The 19019-nt window shown below is 38.3% G+C and overlaps 3 protein-coding genes across 3 annotated transcripts; 2 read left to right on the top strand and 1 right to left on the bottom strand.

The window, feature by feature from the left end:
- Positions 1-1725: 1725 nt before the first annotated feature.
- Positions 1726-3894, top strand: emc7a (ER membrane protein complex subunit 7a). Its single transcript, XM_065275081.2, has 5 exons — positions 1726-2144; positions 2271-2390; positions 2986-3124; positions 3203-3283; positions 3378-3894. Exons 1-5 carry the CDS (start codon positions 1900-1902, stop codon positions 3549-3551), a joined length of 759 nt encoding a protein of 252 aa, XP_065131153.1. The 5' UTR covers positions 1726-1899; the 3' UTR covers positions 3552-3894.
- Positions 3895-4187: 293 nt separating this feature from the next.
- Positions 4188-6820, top strand: LOC135761017 (fibrinogen-like protein 1-like protein). The gene is made up of 3 exons (XM_065275080.2): positions 4188-4360; positions 4449-4579; positions 5294-6820. The coding sequence occupies exons 2-3, from the start codon at positions 4456-4458 to the stop codon at positions 5986-5988; spliced, it is 819 nt and encodes a 272-aa protein (XP_065131152.1). The 5' UTR covers positions 4188-4360; positions 4449-4455; the 3' UTR covers positions 5989-6820.
- A 620-nt stretch (positions 6821-7440) lies between these two features.
- chrm5a (cholinergic receptor, muscarinic 5a) lies at positions 7441-13128 on the bottom strand. Its single transcript, XM_065275069.2, has 2 exons — positions 12908-13128; positions 7441-9316 (listed from the first exon to the last, which is right to left on the bottom strand). The coding sequence occupies exon 2, from the start codon at positions 9285-9287 to the stop codon at positions 7872-7874; it is 1416 nt and encodes a 471-aa protein (XP_065131141.1). The 5' UTR covers positions 9288-9316; positions 12908-13128; the 3' UTR covers positions 7441-7871.
- Positions 13129-19019: the final 5891 nt, after the last annotated feature.

The following is a 19019-nucleotide window of genomic DNA, read 5'->3' as shown; positions in this document are numbered from 1 at the left end:
GTGAGTTTGGCAACATGGTGGAGCCTTATCTTTAAAAACACAGACACAACCAGTGACAACGAGTCAGACTGATAGTTGTCGATTCCAAACCGAGTCTCCTCAATGTCCTCCCTACGAAGGAAAACATCCTCTGTTCCTGTTGACATCTCAGCTTTTTAAAGCTCGGCGGATCACGCAGCTCACAGCACCTTATAATAATAATAATAATAATAATAATACACATTTATATAGCGCTTTACACAATACTCACAACAGAGAAACTCTTGTAATTATTACTTTACTTTACCCCACTCTCCTTGCAGGGTGAACAGCGGCTGGTGCAGTTAACATAGCCTAGCGAACGTTAGCTGGCTACGATTTCAGAACAGTAAAATCAATAAGCTGGCTCTTTCTCAATTTTCTGTTAATATTCTATTCACAAAATACAACCAATAGTACCGCGATGTTAAAAAGTACTTGTGAAAATAATCCTCCGGGCTCTATTTGCGATCGTCCGCCGATTAGAACAGGAAAATGATCCACAGTGCTCTGACATCTTATCTGCTGCCATGCAACGAAACTAGGAGAACGACCGGTTTAAGATGGCCGCCGTATTTCTCAGTCCCCAGCGGCCAATAGGGCATCTAGTCTTCTATATGATATCTATGTTCGGAAGGGTTCAGAACCATAGATATGTATATAAAGGCTAGATGGCTCGTCCGCGCTGATGGCCAATTGAGTGGAACGTCCGCATTTTGGCGGCCATCTTAGGACAGGGCGTTCGCTCACTCGTAGCATTGAGTTTTAATGATGCTGGTACTTTTAAATGACCATAACTTGCTTAATTTTTTACCGATTTTCAAACGGATTGGTTTGTTATAAACGTCAAAGATGTACCTATGACACTGAATACGTATACTAAAAATAAAATAAAAATTCATGAAACATGTTAAAGCATCCAGAATTATAGCCACGTTAATAACGTTTGTAAAAAACCAAACCGTTTGTAAATCCGTCAAGAATTCAGCAAGTTACGATCATTTTAGTTGGCGTATGTCACTCACCTTCCGTCCACAGCAGCAGGGAGCAGCACTATGGCAGCACTGACCTAAGATGGCCGCCAAGTGACGACACAGCTGACTCCGCCTTGAGCCATCTAGCCTTTATATACATATCTATGTTCAGAACCGATGAATGATATCATCTGATGCTCTTCATAAAAAAAGGGATATACAATTAGCGATGGGAGAAACGAAGCTTTGAATGAACTAAACCAATTGCTTCGCAAAATGATTCACTGTTTCAAGGCGGCCGAAACATCATATACAATGGCGAAACCTGCTGGTCAAAAGGTGGCAATGAGATTTATGCCCAACCCTAATGACACCTACAAACAATTGCAAAGATGTTAACAACAATGTATATATAAAATATAATTTATTAAATCATTGAATGTCATATTAGTAGTATTGAGATATGTCAGGTGATAACATTGACCTAACAATATTGTTTCCCAAATTCTCAAAATGTTCCCAAACAATCGGCCTTGGTTTTTTTGTTACTCGTTATACAAAAAACTTTTCACATGTTTTAAATTATTAAAACATATTAAAACAATATTTTTGTCATTAATGTTTTTTATATTGAATACAAAATTGTATTTACAACAAAGACAAATGTATTAATTCTACATGAAGAGATTGAAATGAAAGGCTCAACACAGTATAACAAAAAAGCTTATTCATAGACAAATAAATAAACAAATGTCATTTATGTTTACGTGAGTGTTCTGTGACGTCATCGCCGGGCGCCTGTCAAACTTTGACAACTGACGGTGCGAATAAACTGCTATTTATATCTCTTGACGAGTGAACGCGTTTAAATGACTGATAAACAGATAAACAGATAAATATTTATCCGATGAAGATGCAAACGAATTATTGTTTATGTGTTTGTGTTGTGTTGTTCGGGCTTCACCTGAGTTTCTCTCATGATGACACGACCCGTGCAGATATAACAGTACAGACCGATGAAGCTGATCTGAGATCAGAGGATGTAAAGGTTCAGTTGTTTGGTCGAGCTGTGGTACCGGGTGTCAGAACTCTCGACTGGATCTCATCTGCTCAGGTTCTGCTGGATGGAGGCAAACACGTGGGATTCCTCAGGTAAAGAGAGAGAGAGAGAGAGAGAGAGAGAGAGAGAGAGAGAGAGAGAGAGAGAGAGAGAGAGAGAGAGAGATTGAATTAAACACAAATACATCACAGTAATGTATGATTACTCCTCATGTGTAGATGTGATGGAGGCTTTACTGTCAGTGATGTCCCGTCTGGATCATTTGTGCTGGACATCTCCTCTCCAACATACAGATTTGAGCCCGTGAGAGTGGACATCAGCAGTACGGGAAAGATCAGGTCAGGTGTCCTAAACATTACAGCATTCACCTGTCACAGGATATTATTAGAAACCTCATGGGGTTCAGATTTTACATTCACATTTAGGTGTTTAGCAAACGCTTTTATCCAAAGCGACTCACAAAGATAAGAAACTATCAAGCGAGACCGAAAGTTCACATGAAGTGGCCATTTGGGACAGGGCCACAGTTGCCCCTCTATGCCCTGCCTCACTGAAACGCGTTGATTTTGTACAAAGTTCATCGTTCTGAAAAGCGATGTGTCCTCTGATTGGCCAGCTAATCTGTACATTGTGATTGGCCCGAATAACTCTGACATCAGCCGGAAATGTGACCCTCCTTACCATGTTTGTAAGATTCGATCACAATGCAATATTGACAGGCGTTAATATCGTTTTTACTACCTCATCAATACGAGCCGAATCTGATCCAGAAAATGTAGATGAACAAGCTGATCAATCCACTTTACCAGCTCGGCATATCGTTAACATGAACTAATACACCTGAATAGGATAAATAAGTGCTATTTAAAGATTTAACATGAAACTAAACAGTTGGTCTATGACTTTATCGCACCTCTTGTCTCGGTCCGACAGAGCTCGTGTGGTGAACTATCTGAAGACATCAGAGGTGATCCTACAGCCCTATCCTCTTCAGATGAGATACACTGGACTTCATTCATACTTTATAAAGCGAGAGACCTGGGGCTGGTCAGATTTCCTCATGAATCCTATGGTAGGCCAGACGTCTAAACAAACACATATTTAGTGCTTCATCATAATTCATCACTTGACTCTCTCGTCTTTCTTTCAGGTCTTTATGATGGTTCTTCCTCTTCTGATAATTGTCCTTCTTCCTAAACTCATGAACTCCAGTGATGCCGAGATGAGAAGGGTATCCACCGTTTACTCTACAGTATTTTAGCCTGACTGAAACGCTGTGTTGACCTTTTAACTGTAATAATGTCATGTATTTGTTTTATTTCAAGGAAATGGAGCAGTCTATGAACATGCTGAACCCAAACCATGAGCTTCCAGATGTTTCTGAGCTCATGACTAAATTCTTCTCACCACCCAAAAGTCAAAGGAAGCCTGGACCTGGACCTCGGGTCACAAAGGTTGGAGCTGCTGGTCAAAGGGGCGGAGGTCCGAGACGGAGGTAATGACCGAATAAAGGAGACTGATATGAGGATGATGATGTCATCTTTGGTGTGGATCTTATTTTAGTTTTAAAACAACAAGTTCTGCAGATTATTTAGTTTGTAGGTCAGAACTTGTGATGTGCCTTAAATGGATTATTTGTGTTCATATTTAAATAAGATCATAAATGATCATCATTCTTCTACTACTGTTTGTTCTTGACTGTAATTTGCATAAGCAAATCTAGTGTACTCGTGTCACACTATTAAAGTTTGTAAATAAAAGTCTTGTGTAAAAAAAATAAATTAAATAATATATTTATTATAAGTTATTTAATGAGAAACAAATAAAAGTCTTTCTCAGGTCTTCATGTGTTTTTTATTGAATATGAACTTGTAGCGCCTGTTGTGTGTTTTAGTCAAATGAGCTCTTAACCTAAATATAGTCGTGTGTGCGTGTGTGTGTGCGTGTGTGTGTGCGTGTGTGTGTGTGTGTGTGTGTGTGTGTGCGTGTGTGTGTGTGCGTGTGTGTGTGTGCGTGCGTGCGTGCGTGTGTGTGTGTGTGTGTGTGTGTGTGTGTGTGTGTGTGCGTATGTATGTGTGTATGCGTGTGTGTCGGGGGAGAGCATTACAACAGCGAGTCAAAGGCTGAAATAAATCAGATAAAATAAATCCAGCAGATGAAACATTGGTACAGTATTCAGATGGGGCTGAAGTCCAGTGCTGATAGTGCCCCAATGAACTCTGGGATACAAGCTGACTGTTTGGATCTTTCTTATTAAATTCAATAGTACGCCAGTATCAGTCTGACGCTCACGGCTTGGATGTGAACGGTAAGTCATTTCCTTGACATTTTATTTCCTGACTTTTCTTAATGTTGTGCTGATTTTAACGTCTTTAGTGTCTCTCTGTCTGTCACAGATCAATCATGCTGATGTTTTGGATTTTTGTGTTTCTGTTGGCATGTGTTCAGACCGAACCATTACCTGCCAAAAACATCCATCTGCTCGCTCCAGAGGAGCACAAATTCATCCTTAACCTCGGACAAAAAGGTTGTTTAGAGTTTCACATACACTACAGTAACTCCAACGTCTTACAAAATTGACCCCGTTTATTTATTTACAATGTCAAATGTCATCTTCACCTGCGATTTACTGTCGACAAACAAATATTGACAATATCATTCTGCTGTTAGGATTTTTGGTTTGTTTGAGTTTGAAAAGCATTAACATGTTTACATGCAAATGACAAGATAAGAGATATTTACTGTGGTAATGCAGAGGTCAGAGGTCAAATACAACAGAGGGTGTGCTGTGTTCACATCTGATAATCTGTTGTTTAACATTCATTGACTAGAGAGACAGTAAACAGCAATAGTGAAGTGTGGGCTGAATCTATTAGAGGGGACATATCATGAAAATCTGACTTTTATTATTGGGTCTCCAGTTCTTCTATCAGCCTAGAAAATGTGAAAAAGATCAACCCAGTAACTTAGTTTTGGTCAACCATTCTCTGCAAACGTGAATAAATAGCTCATTGAAATGGGGCTCCCCTTGTGATGTCAGAAGGGGATCATTATTATAATAATATTGCCCCTTAATCTGCACTATCACTACTAAGTCTGTTGAATACTTAAACATCAGTGTATCCTAATTTGACGTTCATCTAAATGAAAAAGTATTTTTAAAATACAGCTAGGCCATAATTTGACTGATGTCAATGAGAAATGTATCTGCTGTATCTGTAATCGGTCGTTTGTTTTTCAGAGATTCCCACAGACTGTCACGAGCTGTGGCAGGCATCAGGTGGGCACGCACGGGACGGCGTGTATCTCATTAAACCCGCGGATGCGCCCATCGTCGTCTACTGCGCCATGCAGGAGGGCGGCTGGACGGTCGTGCAGCACATCACGGTCAACAGCACCGTGGACTTCGACCGCACCTGGGACGAATACAAGCGCGGATTCGGATCCCTCACCGGCAACCACTGGCTGGGCAACGACTACCTGCACGAGCTCACGGGCGGACCTGCGCGATACAAGCTCGCCGTCAAACTTGTAGACAAAGACGCCGTGACGAAGACGGGCGAGTACGACCCAGTGCTGGTGGAGAACGAGGACGCCCAGTATCGCCTGCGTCTGGGTCTCTATCAGGGCACCGCCGCGGATGCTCTCACCATGGATACGGAGAACTATCTCCATGACAACCAGAGGTTCACCACCAAAGACAGAGACAACGACAACTACTTCCAAAACTGCGCCCGGCTGGAGTTTCAGGGCGTGGCGGGCGGAGGCTGGTGGTACGACGCATGCGCGGGTGCCAATCTAAACCGCAGGAACGTGATTTACTGGCAGAAGGATTGCAACAAAGAGCATCTGTGTAAATATGCCTGGATGATGGTGAAGCCTTCAGATCGAGCGAAGCCTCAGACTTCAGGAGACTGCAAGAAAGATGAACTCTGATTTCAGCTGAAATACTCTACTACTGTAAAATACTGCCGAGGCCAAAGATTTTAAACTGGGCGGACCTCAATGCCTACTCTTAAATTACATCGTTTTACAATATAGTGCGGATCATTTTTGAGTTATGTATTTTTCGGATTAGCAAAAAATGGAAATAAAGAAAACGAAATCAAGAAATTATAAGCATATGAAAATAGAATAGAACAAAGTTACAAATAAATTATAACAGCAATAAAATCAAATAAATAATAACACTGTCTTCTTCATTCTGTACATTAAATATAATTCATCTTTTGAAGTGATTTTCCTTTTGATCTCTGTTGTTTGATTTACATAAGCAGATTTAAGCAGAGTACTGCCACTTTAAGACCGGATAAGCACGGATGCATATAAATATAATTCTATATGAATAGTTATTTATTTCTGAATGATGTATATAAGAGCGATCATTATTACAGAGATTATTATAATTTATGCATGATTTCTTTTGCTTTTATTTTGTGTCTCTTCTGGGCCAGGGCCACCTTTGCCCTTATGTATCCTCGCCACTGCTGAAGAGATAAAGACCATCATTAAACACATGCTGTATAGTACTATATTATTATCATCAATACTTTATTCAGTGAACGGACATTTAAATACCTGTACTATAAAATCCAGTAGGTTTTATGACGCAGATAGAAACAGACATCACAAGTCATTTTAAATGCTTTCAATCCTTTAAACAAGTAGAAGGTTCTTATGTTAATGATAAATGTACTTGTTTACTGTATATTTACAATAAATATTCTCATTCTAAGCACCAATAGACAAAAAGTCCTACAGTCGTTTCATTAACTGTGTGTTATCTGAAAAGCAGAGGTTGATTTATGAGCTGGGGATCGCCGGTTTATAATGAAAATGACCCAATGATTTATTCCCCCTCAAGCCGTCCTCCTTGTAAATGATTATCTTCTTCCAGACGCACACAATTAAAGTTATATTAAAAATCTCCAGGCTCTTCCAAGCTTTTTAATCGTAGTAAACAGCGATCAGGGAACAATTTCTCACTTTGAAGCCCAGAAACTGAATCCACACATCTCCAGTGGGTTAATAAAGGCCTTTTAAGGGTAATCCATGCGGTTTTGTAAGAAAATATCCATATTTAAATCTTTATAAACTATAATAACTAGTTTCTGATAGCAGGCATCCTACACTGAAACTCCGGTGAATGCACCTTGGCCGCTAGGGAAGCTAGTTTATATAGCGGTTTTAGATTTTCTTACAAAACAACATTGATTACCACTTTTTTTTTAACCCACTGGAGCCGTGTGGATTATGTCTGTGAAGGATGGATGCACTTTTTTTTGGCTTCAGTGAGAAGTTGTTCCCTGATCCCTGTTTACTGCGGTTATAAAGCTTGGAAGAGCAAGGAGATTTTTAATATAACTTTAATTGTGTGTGTGTGTGTAAATGAAAATAATCATGAAAATAAATAAGATGAAACCCAGCAGTTTCTCCAGAGACTTTTAACACTTTCACCTTGATGACATCTTCAGGAGACGGATGTGAAGTTTTCTTCTGTTGTTTTAAACCTTCAGTCTCAGTAATGGCACATAATGTGACAGCAAACACAATAGTAGGCACAAATCATCACAGACCCCAAAATATGATGGCGTGTTTGTTCGCTAGACGTGAAACTTTATCAAACGAGATGTTGTTACAGTAGTCATCTAAACCTGTGGTCACCAACCCTGTTCCTGGAGATCTACTGTCCAACCCCAATCAAACACACAGGCAATCAAGCATTTCCATACCTAACCAATTAAAGGCAGGTGTGTTGAACTAAAATATGATCTTGAGGAAGAGGGTTGATGACCTCTGATCTTAAGTCTTCTTATCAGTCAGGTTAACTTGTTGTTGCTGACTGCAGGGTTTTGTCCACACCAGTAAAGTTTCTCCTCGACTCTTCTCTTCCTCCACTGACACGAGAGCAGAGTCCTGAAGGTCTTCTGAAAGGTTTTATTACAGAGAGCGTAACACATGGGATTGACTGTACTGTTGACATAACACAGCCAGTATCCCAGATGCCAGAGTGCCAGCGGGATACAGTCGGAGCAGAAGGTGGAGACGAGCACCATGATGTTGTAGGGCGTCCACGTCAATATGAACGCCAGTAATATAGCACTCAGAGTCTGTGCGGCCTTCCTCTCTTTGATCAGCACCATCCTCTTCCTCTTAGTCATCATTTGGCTTTTCGGTGTGGGCTTGGAGGAAGACGGTGAGGAAGACGCATTCATAGACTCGGCGGATGAGAAGGACGAGGTCCCGGCTTTTGTCTCACCGATGGTGTTCTGCTGCGGACTGTCGTTCTTTGAAACCACCTTAAACTTGTAAGAAACGCCTTTCTTGCTTCTTTCTTTGAGTGAAGGAGAGAAGACGCAAAGATCTTTATCGTAGCCGCCGGTGGGTTCGGTCTCATTACTCCCCTGATGTCTGTAAACCGAGCGCTCGTCGTCTTCAGAAGAGCCGTAGCTGTTAAAGTTGGCAAGTTGGTCGGTTTTTGAGCGCTCGTCCTGGGATGCGGTGGTCAGTTTGGGTACGGGGTGATGGGAGGAGGACCTTGAAGAGTCCATGCCCCGAAGCTCAGCCAGGTCTTTAGTGCGCCTCTCGGTTTCTTTATATATCCGACAGTATAAGATGGTCATGACGGACACGGGGATGTAGAAAGCTGCTAGCGCCGTACCGAAGGTGATGATGGGTTCAGAGAAGAACTGGATCTGACACTGTCTATCAGGCACCGTTCTCTTACCTACAAAATACTGCCAGCACAGGATAGGAGGAGCCCAAAGAACCAACGACACCAACCAAGCCAGACCGATCATGACGCCCGCTCGCTTCGGCGTTCGCTTGGCTCGATACGTCAACGGTCTCGTAATGGAAAAGTATCGATCGAAACTTATCACCAGTAAGTTCATCACGGAGGCGTTGCTGGCCACGTAATCCAGAGCCAACCACAGATCACAAGCTAAACTACCGAGAGCCCAGTAACCCATCAGAATGTAAGAGGTGTAGAAGTTCATGGAGAAAATGCCAATGATGAGGTCTGCGAAGGCCAAGCTCAGCAGATAATAGTTGTTAACTGTCTTCAGCTGGCTGTTAACCTTAAAAGACAACATCACCAGAACATTCCCAACAATCGTAACGAAGCTGACGATGGCGGATACGGTCGCTATGGTGACCACTTCCCATAGACTGTGTGTGACCAGGTGGACATCTGAGATGTTTCTGCTGATGCTTGTGTTCCCTGCATCCATCATCAAATGAATCAGCTCAATATTGCCATTGCCTAAAGGACACACAAAGTTACACATTATAGGAACCTTTCTGTATAAATATCTCGACATACAGTAACACAAGAATATATTTACATTTAAACTTCATTTTTTAAACCCTCTCATGAAATTAAAGGTGGTCACTGTGTCTTAAAAAAGCATTGGTCACAAATCCTAAAATGATCTGAAAAGCCTCATAGGAGGTTCATTTATTAAAACAGAATCTTATCCATCGTCATCTCACTAAGATAAATGATAAATGATGTCCCTTTGGAAAGAAAATGTAGTCATCTTGAAATTCTGTCAAACCTGTATAAATGTCTTTATTCTGATGAACACGATGGAAGATATTTTGGCGAATCATGAGCCTCATTCTCTTTAATAGTAGGAAAAACAATAGAAAAGAATGGGGCTCATGAACAGTTTGATAACAAACATTCATTCATCAAAATATCTTCCTCCAGGTTCATCAAAACAAATACATTTATACAGGTTTGTAACAACATAAGAGTGAGGAAATGATGAGATAATCAATTTCAAAATTATACTAAGTTCTTACCTCAACATATACGCAAATTCATACATCTCTATCTTTTTTCAATGCGTGCACTTAATCTTTGTACAGCGCGTTGTGAATGTGTTAGCATTTAGCCTAGCCCCATTTACAGTACTGCTTAGGATCCAAACAGGGATGAATTTAGAAGCCACCAAACAATTTCATGTTTTTCCTATTTAAAGACTCTTACATGAAATGATTAAGTATATGGTGGCACAAAATAAAACAATATGTATTTCTGAAGGAAGGACTTCATAGAACAAGAAAGACATCAGGCTGTTTTAAGGACAGTGAAAACAGCGGTATAAAGATAAGTAAATTGTGTGAAAAATAATGTGCTTTTTTACAGGTGAAACATGAACTCATGTTATATTGCCCACTGTAAACACAATCAAAGCTTCAAAAACACAAAGATTGAGACCTTTAAAAAATCGGCACGTTTTATTTTGTGCCACCATACAGTACTTCCTCGTGGAAGAGTTCACCTATAAATACAAATTCTGTCATCATAATTTTCTCACTCTTATGTTGTTTTTTTAATCATAAAGTGTCCTATAGAGGGCAGAAGAGCTTAAATCAAAGTTTGTCACAGTGGGAATTATGGGCCAAAGGGTGTTTTTTGAGAATGGGACAGAAAATGAAATGTTGTTTGAGATAATGAGAATATTTAATTGTACGTCATTGCTCCATTTGTCAAGTAGATTTTAAACTGCAACCACATTATGAGACACAATTGTATTTCTCTCTCTCCAGACTTTACACACATCTAAGCTTCCTCCTCTTATTAAAATGATGATGATGATGCTCACTTCACCTTACACTCTTACACATAATCAGTAGAGTAAATACATCATAAATCTGTGTGATAGCTGAGCTGACATCAGTAAATCTGATCTCTAGATTATAGGAGAAAACACTGAACTGTGTGTTTGTACATCAGACACTTTCAGATATGACACACGTGATCTGGCGTGATGTGAAGGACATCTGTGTCGTCTCTCTGGCTTTTTGTTTCCAGGGAAACAGAGGAGTGATTTCTTTTAAATGACAAAGCCAACATTATCTGAACCTGAGACAAACCTGAAGAGATGTGTACAGCACATACTGTACATGACATGACACGTGTAACTGAGACTTAACCTTTATCACTAACTATCTAGTTAAGTCTGACTACGACAGCAATTTCTTTCAAAAACCTGTGAATCTATCACATCATTTATATTGTTTCAATCAATCATATCTTGAGATGCCGTCACTGTGAATACGTTCACGACAGTTATAGAGATATACAGAAGAAATGTTCTTGTGAAAATCTTTCGGTTTAGGTTTCCTTCAAAAGATCTCTGATGTGGATCTATAAATGATTTGGCTATTTAATACACATTTTAAAGGTCAGATAAAGCCCAAGTGTTGTGTGACTTTCTGCCTGTCAATCATTATTTGATGTAAAGTTAATGTGTTGATCTTCATACATTCACTGAAAATCAGTTTCAAGAAAAGGATCAGACACTTGTATCAGCGGATGAGATTAGTAAGTGTGACTCATGAGTGTTTAAATGAGAGTTTCATGTTGAAATGGTTTTGTATTTGATTAGGAATGTGAAAGATTGTTGTTGTGTTGACAGTCGGTGGTGTGCGCAGAGGAAGTAAATGAATAAATGATGACAGTGTGATGTCAATCTCAGACTCTTCATCAAACTTCATTTCTCACTGAAACTCAACATTATAAATGTAAATGACGCTTACTGTACTGTCAGAATGTTAGGATGCTGCGATCGGTTGCCAAGATGTTGCTATGTGGTTGCTATGCTATTCGTGATTATTTCTAAAAGGTTTCTAAAACACTGCATTTCAGAAGAATATACTTTCATAGATAAAACAATGATTAAAAATACATGATTAAAATGATACCACAGATGTATTAATATATGAGTTAAGAGATTACAGTATAATGGGTCTGTAGTCTTGATTCTGTATTTTGTGTTGTGAAATTCTTTTAAAGGTGCCAAAGAATGCATTGTAATAATCTGTTAAATTGTTCTCTGATATCTACACAGATTTGTGTCTTTATTAAGTGCAAAAATGATCCAGAGTCAGTTTTACATGTCTATTTACAACCCTAGGATTCATCTTTATAATGAAATGATCTATTATTACCTTATTTAAAAGGGTCATGAATAATAATGTTGAGCTCTGCTCTGATTGGCTGTTTCTCCTTCAGTAGCTCTGTGTGTGTGTAAACAGATCTTATGTTTGAGTCTGGATCAGATTTGAAGAAATAATTAATTGTTTGGAGATTGTTAATGGACGTTTCTCAGTGGTACGTTTTTTTACCTGCAAAAAATGGACCTGCAAAACGTAACTCTAAGTCAATAGTAGAACTTTAGACTAAACGCTAACTAGCATTAACTAGCATATAACATTAACTTTGCACTGTATCTCATAACATCAGCAATCACAACTTTGTTTTTAGCATTGTAACAACATTGCACTTAATTTAATGTTTGGGTGTACATCTTGACTGTAACGTCACAGTTGGTGTTATGTTGAGATTTTTCCAGCGGTCTTTTGAGGTTTACATAAGAAATAGGGAACAATCGTGTTTGAGGATCATGATATGTTACCATTTACACAACTCTTTTCATTCATCTATGCCTACATAAATACAGTTTTTTTTACTATGGCACCTTTAATATTTTTGGTGATCTACAAACCTTGCATGTGTAGTGTATTATTGCTGTGTCTGTGATGCATAAGAATCAACATAAACTTTCAGTGCATCCATTTGAGATCAAATCATGATGATCTGCAGCATTGTAAGATGTTTTGTGCTGTTTTAGGTTCAACCGCATTGTTAAGATAACAGATGGGCTCATTCAAGCAAAAATTCTTCATATTTTACACTTCTAGTCCGTATTTCACATACACGTGTTGTCTGGTACATATGATTCATGTTCACCAGTTAGACCAGAACCAAAGTAATAATAAACTAACCTATAACTCGGTTTCAGTCTATACTATCATTCAAATATAATGAAGCCATACTTACAGATGAAACTCCACTTCCATAGTAGTGAGAGAGAGTAAACATGGTAAATAATATCCAGTTTTATTTCTGCAGCATCACAAGCTTGTCTAGATGTCAGATTATAAAACCAAATGTGCGAAATGTTTTAGCCAAAGCTTTGCATTGTTTGGTAAAGCGTAGTAAAATAACATTTACTAGAGTAAAACTGTAATTCCAGCACATCAGATTGAGTGATGCAATTAATCCTGAGACATCCGGGAGCCGGAATGTTGTGTAGGAATGAACTTTAATCCACTGACTGCAATAAGAGCTGCATGTGTAACACAAGCACTGCTACTCACTGATGCACTGATGCTTACAACACACCGAAGAGAGAGAGAGAGAGAGAGAGAGAGAGAGAGAGAGAGAGAGAGAGAGAGAGAGAGAGAGAGAGAGAGAGAGAGAGAAAGAGAGAGAGAGAGAGAGAGAGAGAGAAAGAGAGAGAGAGAGAGAGAGAGAGAGAGAGAGAGAGAGAGAGAGAGAAAGAGAGAGAGTGAGAGAGAGAGAGAGAGAGGGAGGAAGAGAGAGAGAGAGAGGTGAGAGAGAGAGAGAGAGAGAGAGAGAGAGAAAGAGAGAGAGAGAGGAGAGAGGAGAGAGAGAGATGAGAGAGGAGAGAGAGAGAGAGAGAAAGAAGAGAGAGAGAGAGAGAGAGAGAGAGAGAGAGGGAGAGAGAGAGAGAGAGAGAGAGAAAGAGAGAGAGGGGAGAGAGAGAGAGAGTGAGAGAGAGAGAGAGAGGAGAGAGAGAGAGAGAGAGAGAGAGAGAGAGAGAGAGAGAGAGAGAGAGAGGAGAGAGAGAGAGAGAGAGAGAGAGAGAGAGGGGTCAGTCAAACATAACTAGCTGGTTAATGGCATGTCCTGTCCTAAGCTGCACAGACGAATGAAGAGATAAAGAAGCAACAAAAGATTGATTTGTGTTAAGGCGTCACTCCTTCATTCTTCTCTTCAGAGCTGTGTGAGCTGATAAGAGATATTAAACACACAACTGACAGCGTTTATCTTCTCATAGCAATGTGACCAACACAAAACTACACAATAATAACAACTGCCATTCATCATGATCTGATTCTGATGTTCTTCAACATCTGCACAAGTGTTAAAACATCAACACAACACCATGACATCTTACAGCTATCAGAGACAATCCAATAAAAACACCATACAGTGAATACTTTAGATCAGAATCAATGATAAAACAGCTTTGAAGTCTTTTAAATCTCATTATAACATCATCATCATCACAATAATATAATGAAGTCTTCAACTTTAAGATCTCATAATCTTCTGCTGTCTACTGTAATTATAAAGCACCTCAGCTGTTTTATTGCTCCAGATGTAAACATCTTTATGTTTCTTCATTTCTCTTAAAGAGTAACTAAACCCTAAACCAACTTTTTTTGGTTAATGATATGTAAGAATGATGCTTTATTAGTGCTGTTCATTGACTTTAGTAAGTTTTTTGACATTTGGATATAAAGTGTTTTAATACTGCAATATATGGTGTAAAAACGTCTGAGTGCTGCCCTCTTCAGGTTGAACAGTGGCTACTACAGTTTAATTTTCCTATTGGATGTTGGGTCCAAAAAATGACTCGTGACGTAAGCAGGTTCAAGCTCACCACGCCCTTGTTACGATCTAACCACACACTTGGTACGAGCTTAGTTCGTCCCCTCTATCTCCGTTGGGATCTGCCCACTTTTCTTGCGTTTTTCAAATATTGGCTGTGGGTGGAGTCAGGCTCTGACCAGGGGTTTAGTTACGCTTTAACTATGATGAGATTTGATGAAAAAATCAAATGCAAATCAAATCAAAAATTATTTTTGTCATTCCTGGAATGTTTCTATTTGATAAATAATGTTTAAATGTGATGATGTAAATATTACAGCATTAAAACATGACAATATAACTGTGATAGTTAATACACAGATCTACTCAGGTTTTGTTGGTTGTTTATCTTGTTAATTTTTTTTGAATGTTTATTGAAACAGTTTTTGTGTTGCTTTGTGTCTCTCACATCATCAGAGAGTGTTTTTCTCATCAGTTTAATCTGGGGTTTACAGTTTAATCTGCTTTAATTCATAAAGACATCTGTCCTCTCTTCACATGCACACAAACAAAGACATCTGATTTTGATAAACCCATTACATCTGCCTCATACTGGAGATAAATGAGAGGTCAGACAGCGTCTCCTGGTTATAAACCAAAATCTCCTTTCTGCAGGTGAACATGAATCAAATCTGGATGTACATTAACCCCTTTATTACACAGTAATATGCCATATGAGCAAATACTAATAATTCAGGGGATCTGTTGGCACTACTTTATGAAATGTGTTGGTGCAAGTTAAAAATGATTAATTATTAATTTCATGAAACATTTAAAGTTGCAACATTTTTAATGAGTTGTCCTGACATAATAATGTTAATAATTACATCAACTTAATATTGTGTGTAACTTCACCTTAAATAGCTGTGTTAGTTTGTTTAAAACATTTTTTAAGTTGTACTGTAGTAATTCAATGTATTTTTATGTTCCCAGCATGCCTTGCGTGGGACTTGCTAGTGAGAGTAAACGAAGACATATGGTGTTATTTTATGTATTTCTAATGAAGAAGAAAACATATGACGACTTCTTAATGTTTAAAGTACTTTTGAAAATCTTTTATTCCAAATGCCATTAGTATTCTTAACCAAACTAAGTCCTATTTTTTTAATAATTAATGGGTGTGTTTTGGGCGTAACGTGCAATAAACCAATGAGAGTCTCAGCTCTCTTCCCCCTTTAAAAGTCAGTTGCGCTGGCGCTATGTCTAATCCCTATTTAGATGACGGACTTTGTAAACTGAAAAACTAAGCGGAGGAAGAAGATCCCCAGTTTAGGATTAATGTTAAATAATTGTGTTGTTTTTCACGTGCATTGAAATTGTTATTTTTTATTAAAACCTTTAAAATCCATTTTCCTTTAGTCATGGAGTAAAAAAGCAGGCTTTTAATTGCTGTAAATGTATGGCTATCCAATATCATCAAAAAATCATTTACAAGTATGTAAGAAAAGGTTTGTACTCTAAAAATACTTTATTTGTAACAAACAGGAGATATTGAATTTACAAACGGCTCTCTGCATAACACAGTCTCACCCCATGGCGTCAATATTTGACGACACTTGACCATGCGTCAATATGTTGACGCGGAGGGTATACCTTTCGCGTCATTTTTTGACGAACTGGGGGCTTCAATACTATTATGTCCGTTGCATTCTCTTTCCTATATTCTTACCATTTTCGCGTCGGTTTAGGGTTAGATTACGCGAAATTAAACAGTTGTCACCTGGCGTTGGGGTTAGAGTTAGGTTTGGGTAGGGATGTCATTATGTAAATCTAACCCTAAACCGACGCGAAAATGGTAAGAAAATAGGAAAGAGAATGCAACGGACATAATAGTATTGAAGTCCCCAGTTCGTCAAAAAATGACGCGAAAGGTATACCCTCCGCGTCAACATATTGACGCATGGTCAAGTGTTGTCAAATATTGACGCCATGCTCTGCACATTTCAGCACTTGGACAGCCTCAGTTTTTTTTAAGCATTACTTCAAAATGTTTCTCATCTCACCATATCCACAGAGTCATCAAATACAATAAATCCGTGAGGTAGCATTAAAAAAAAAAACATTTAAAAACAGATGCATTTGTTTAAAGCAAAGCATTTATTTACTTACCAGGCTGCAGGTGAAGCAGCTCTTTGTGCCTTCTAACGTCTCATAATCGGTCCTCATTTATATCCAAGAGACTCAATAATAATCTTTTACATTCAATCCTTTAATCTTTCATATCTAAAAACGTTTTTGTGCTGCTGCGTATTCATGTGTGTGATAAGCAAACCCGCGTTGTCATCTAGTTAGGCGCATATTACTAATGCGCTCTTTAAATAACAAAAAAACATATTGCGCCATTGACTTTAGACTTTAGGTTTTAGTTGGTCAATGGTGTACTCTATTTTAGTTGCCTCAAAATAGCAACGCGCCTGAACACACCTCATTTTCAGACCAGAACGCCCATGGGCGCAAAAGCATTTGCTATTTAACCAACGTGACGCTAAACGTGAAAATTATAATTGTGCAGGGTGGAAACTAGCAAAAGACACTTGCGCCGGGTGTAAGATAGAGCCCTTATTCTATTTGATGTCTATTTGACTCTAATGTTCTGTACTTTTGGTCTTTAAAAGAGTTTCTGTTATGTTGTTAAGTTTTAGGAGGTTGTGTTGAAGAGTAGAGACTCACTGAACATTACTTTACACACTACTTTACTTTAAAAACATTACTTTAAAAAATACTTTGCTGCCTTAAAATTTTTTGTTGAATCAACTTGGATTTACAAGTCATTTCAACTTACTAGTATTTATCTTGACTAGAGATGAGTTGTTATAACTACAGATGAGTTGTTATAACTTATAAAATTAAGTTGACTTTTCTCAACTATATTTTATAAGTTGTGACAACTCATCCCTTTTGACATGACTTGTAAATCTTTGTTGATTTAACAAAAAATTTTAAGGCAGCAAAGTTTTTTTTACAGTGCATGATGTTTTAATCAGAAGGGATTTTAAAGTGCTAAGACTGGTTGTCTTCTGCAAACTGACAAGTGTTGTTCATTTAAAAAGTCTTTTTAGTTTTCTGTGAAACACGATTGAATCAAATTTTAAATAATGTGAAAAACAAGTTAGAAAAACTTAATTTATTATGAATGAGTATTCAACTTAATAGCTTCTAGTTTTAACACAAATTTCTAAGTACATCCAACTTAATATAGTTTGTTGTAAGTCTTCTTAACTAAAAAAATTGATGCAAACTGTTGCATTTTCTTTTTTTTGAGTCCAAGTAATATTTGTCACTGGGACATTACTGTACCTTTAATAAAGATCCTAACATGTAAGATTTATGTTAGGTACAAGTATTTACCTCCAGTAATAATCCAACTAGAGAAATAATCGGTTTTACAAAGTCTTTACCTGAGCAAACAACCTGACCCATTTCTCTCCTCTCGTCTTTTTCATGTAAAAATGTCCACATCCAGTGACCCAGATTTCCACATGATGGATTTCATTTCATCCAGATGTGTCGCTATGCAGACCGAAGATCAGAAACACTAGAAGAAAAGTGGAAGAGGTTAATGTGATGTTTTCAGAAAGTAAATCTCTCTCTCTCTCTGTGTTCATTGATTTTTATGAAGGTCTTCTTGTGTTTCAGTGTTTGAATGAGCAACAAGAAAATATATTAAAGTCCTTCATCTTTCTCTAAAGGCTCTGGGTTAAATTTAGCAGGCCAAACACCGGACACATGAGCGCTTCTGAACACCTGAGCTCATCGATGAGGTCATCATTCTGTGATGTCATCTCTCTGCTGGTAAATACATCTCATGACATTTCAGGCCTTTGTCTCAATTTTAACTCTTTATCTTCACAAATTTAACACTTAAAATGAACATAACCACTTTCTGTGATGTTTTATTACTGTCTGTTATTTGTAATCGTTTTTTTTTTTTATATCTATAAAATATTTTCCTCTGCCATTGATTTACTTTATCTGTATCTGACAGCTTACTTCCACCGTCTCTCATGTGCACCCACACACACACACACACACACACACACACACACACACACACACACACACACGTCACACCTCCTGCATTATTCACATATAGCATGTTGAACAAACAAACACACAAACACACACACACACTCACACATGTTGGTGTATGTGGTTTACAGGGACATCTCCATAGACGCAATGTATTTTATACTGTCCAAACTGTTATATTCTATTCCCCTTACCTACCCCAATCCCTAACCCCAATGTCACAAAAACCGGTTGCCAGTCTTTAATCTATGAAAAACATGTAATGAAGTCATTCGGTTTATGAGCTGTTAAATGTAAATTTATTTAGCACATGAATCAAACTCTTTGTGTCATTATCAAGATGTTAAATACTGAAGATCTGTAATCTAATCAAAACTATGATCAGACATCACTGAGACTGGAACAGAAACTTCTGATCTGAGATCAATGGACGACTTTCATGTGGATTGAACGGAAATGACCT

The sequence above is a fragment of the Paramisgurnus dabryanus genome, chromosome 17 (assembly GCF_030506205.2).
Source record: "Paramisgurnus dabryanus chromosome 17, PD_genome_1.1, whole genome shotgun sequence".
NCBI lineage: Eukaryota > Metazoa > Chordata > Actinopteri > Cypriniformes > Cobitidae > Paramisgurnus > Paramisgurnus dabryanus.
This window is presented reverse-complemented; position numbering and strand designations above follow the sequence as displayed.

Excerpts from the sequence above, each read along its gene's own strand:
- emc7a (XM_065275081.2), top strand. The coding sequence starts at position 1,900 with ATGAAGATGCAAACGAATTATTGTTTATGTGTTTGTGTTGTGTTGTTC. Across the intron at positions 2,145-2,270 it reads AAACACGTGGGATTCCTCAG|ATGTGATGGAGGCTTTACTG; the intron begins GTAAAGAGAGAG and ends CCTCATGTGTAG. Across the intron at positions 2,391-2,985 it reads AGCAGTACGGGAAAGATCAG|AGCTCGTGTGGTGAACTATC; the intron begins GTCAGGTGTCCT and ends TCGGTCCGACAG.
- LOC135761017 (XM_065275080.2), top strand. The coding sequence starts at position 4,456 with ATGCTGATGTTTTGGATTTTTGTGTTTCTGTTGGCATGTGTTCAGACC. Across the intron at positions 4,580-5,293 it reads CCTTAACCTCGGACAAAAAG|AGATTCCCACAGACTGTCAC; the intron begins GTTGTTTAGAGT and ends TTTGTTTTTCAG.
- chrm5a (XM_065275069.2), bottom strand. The coding sequence starts at position 9,287 with ATGATGGATGCAGGGAACACAAGCATCAGCAGAAACATCTCAGATGTC.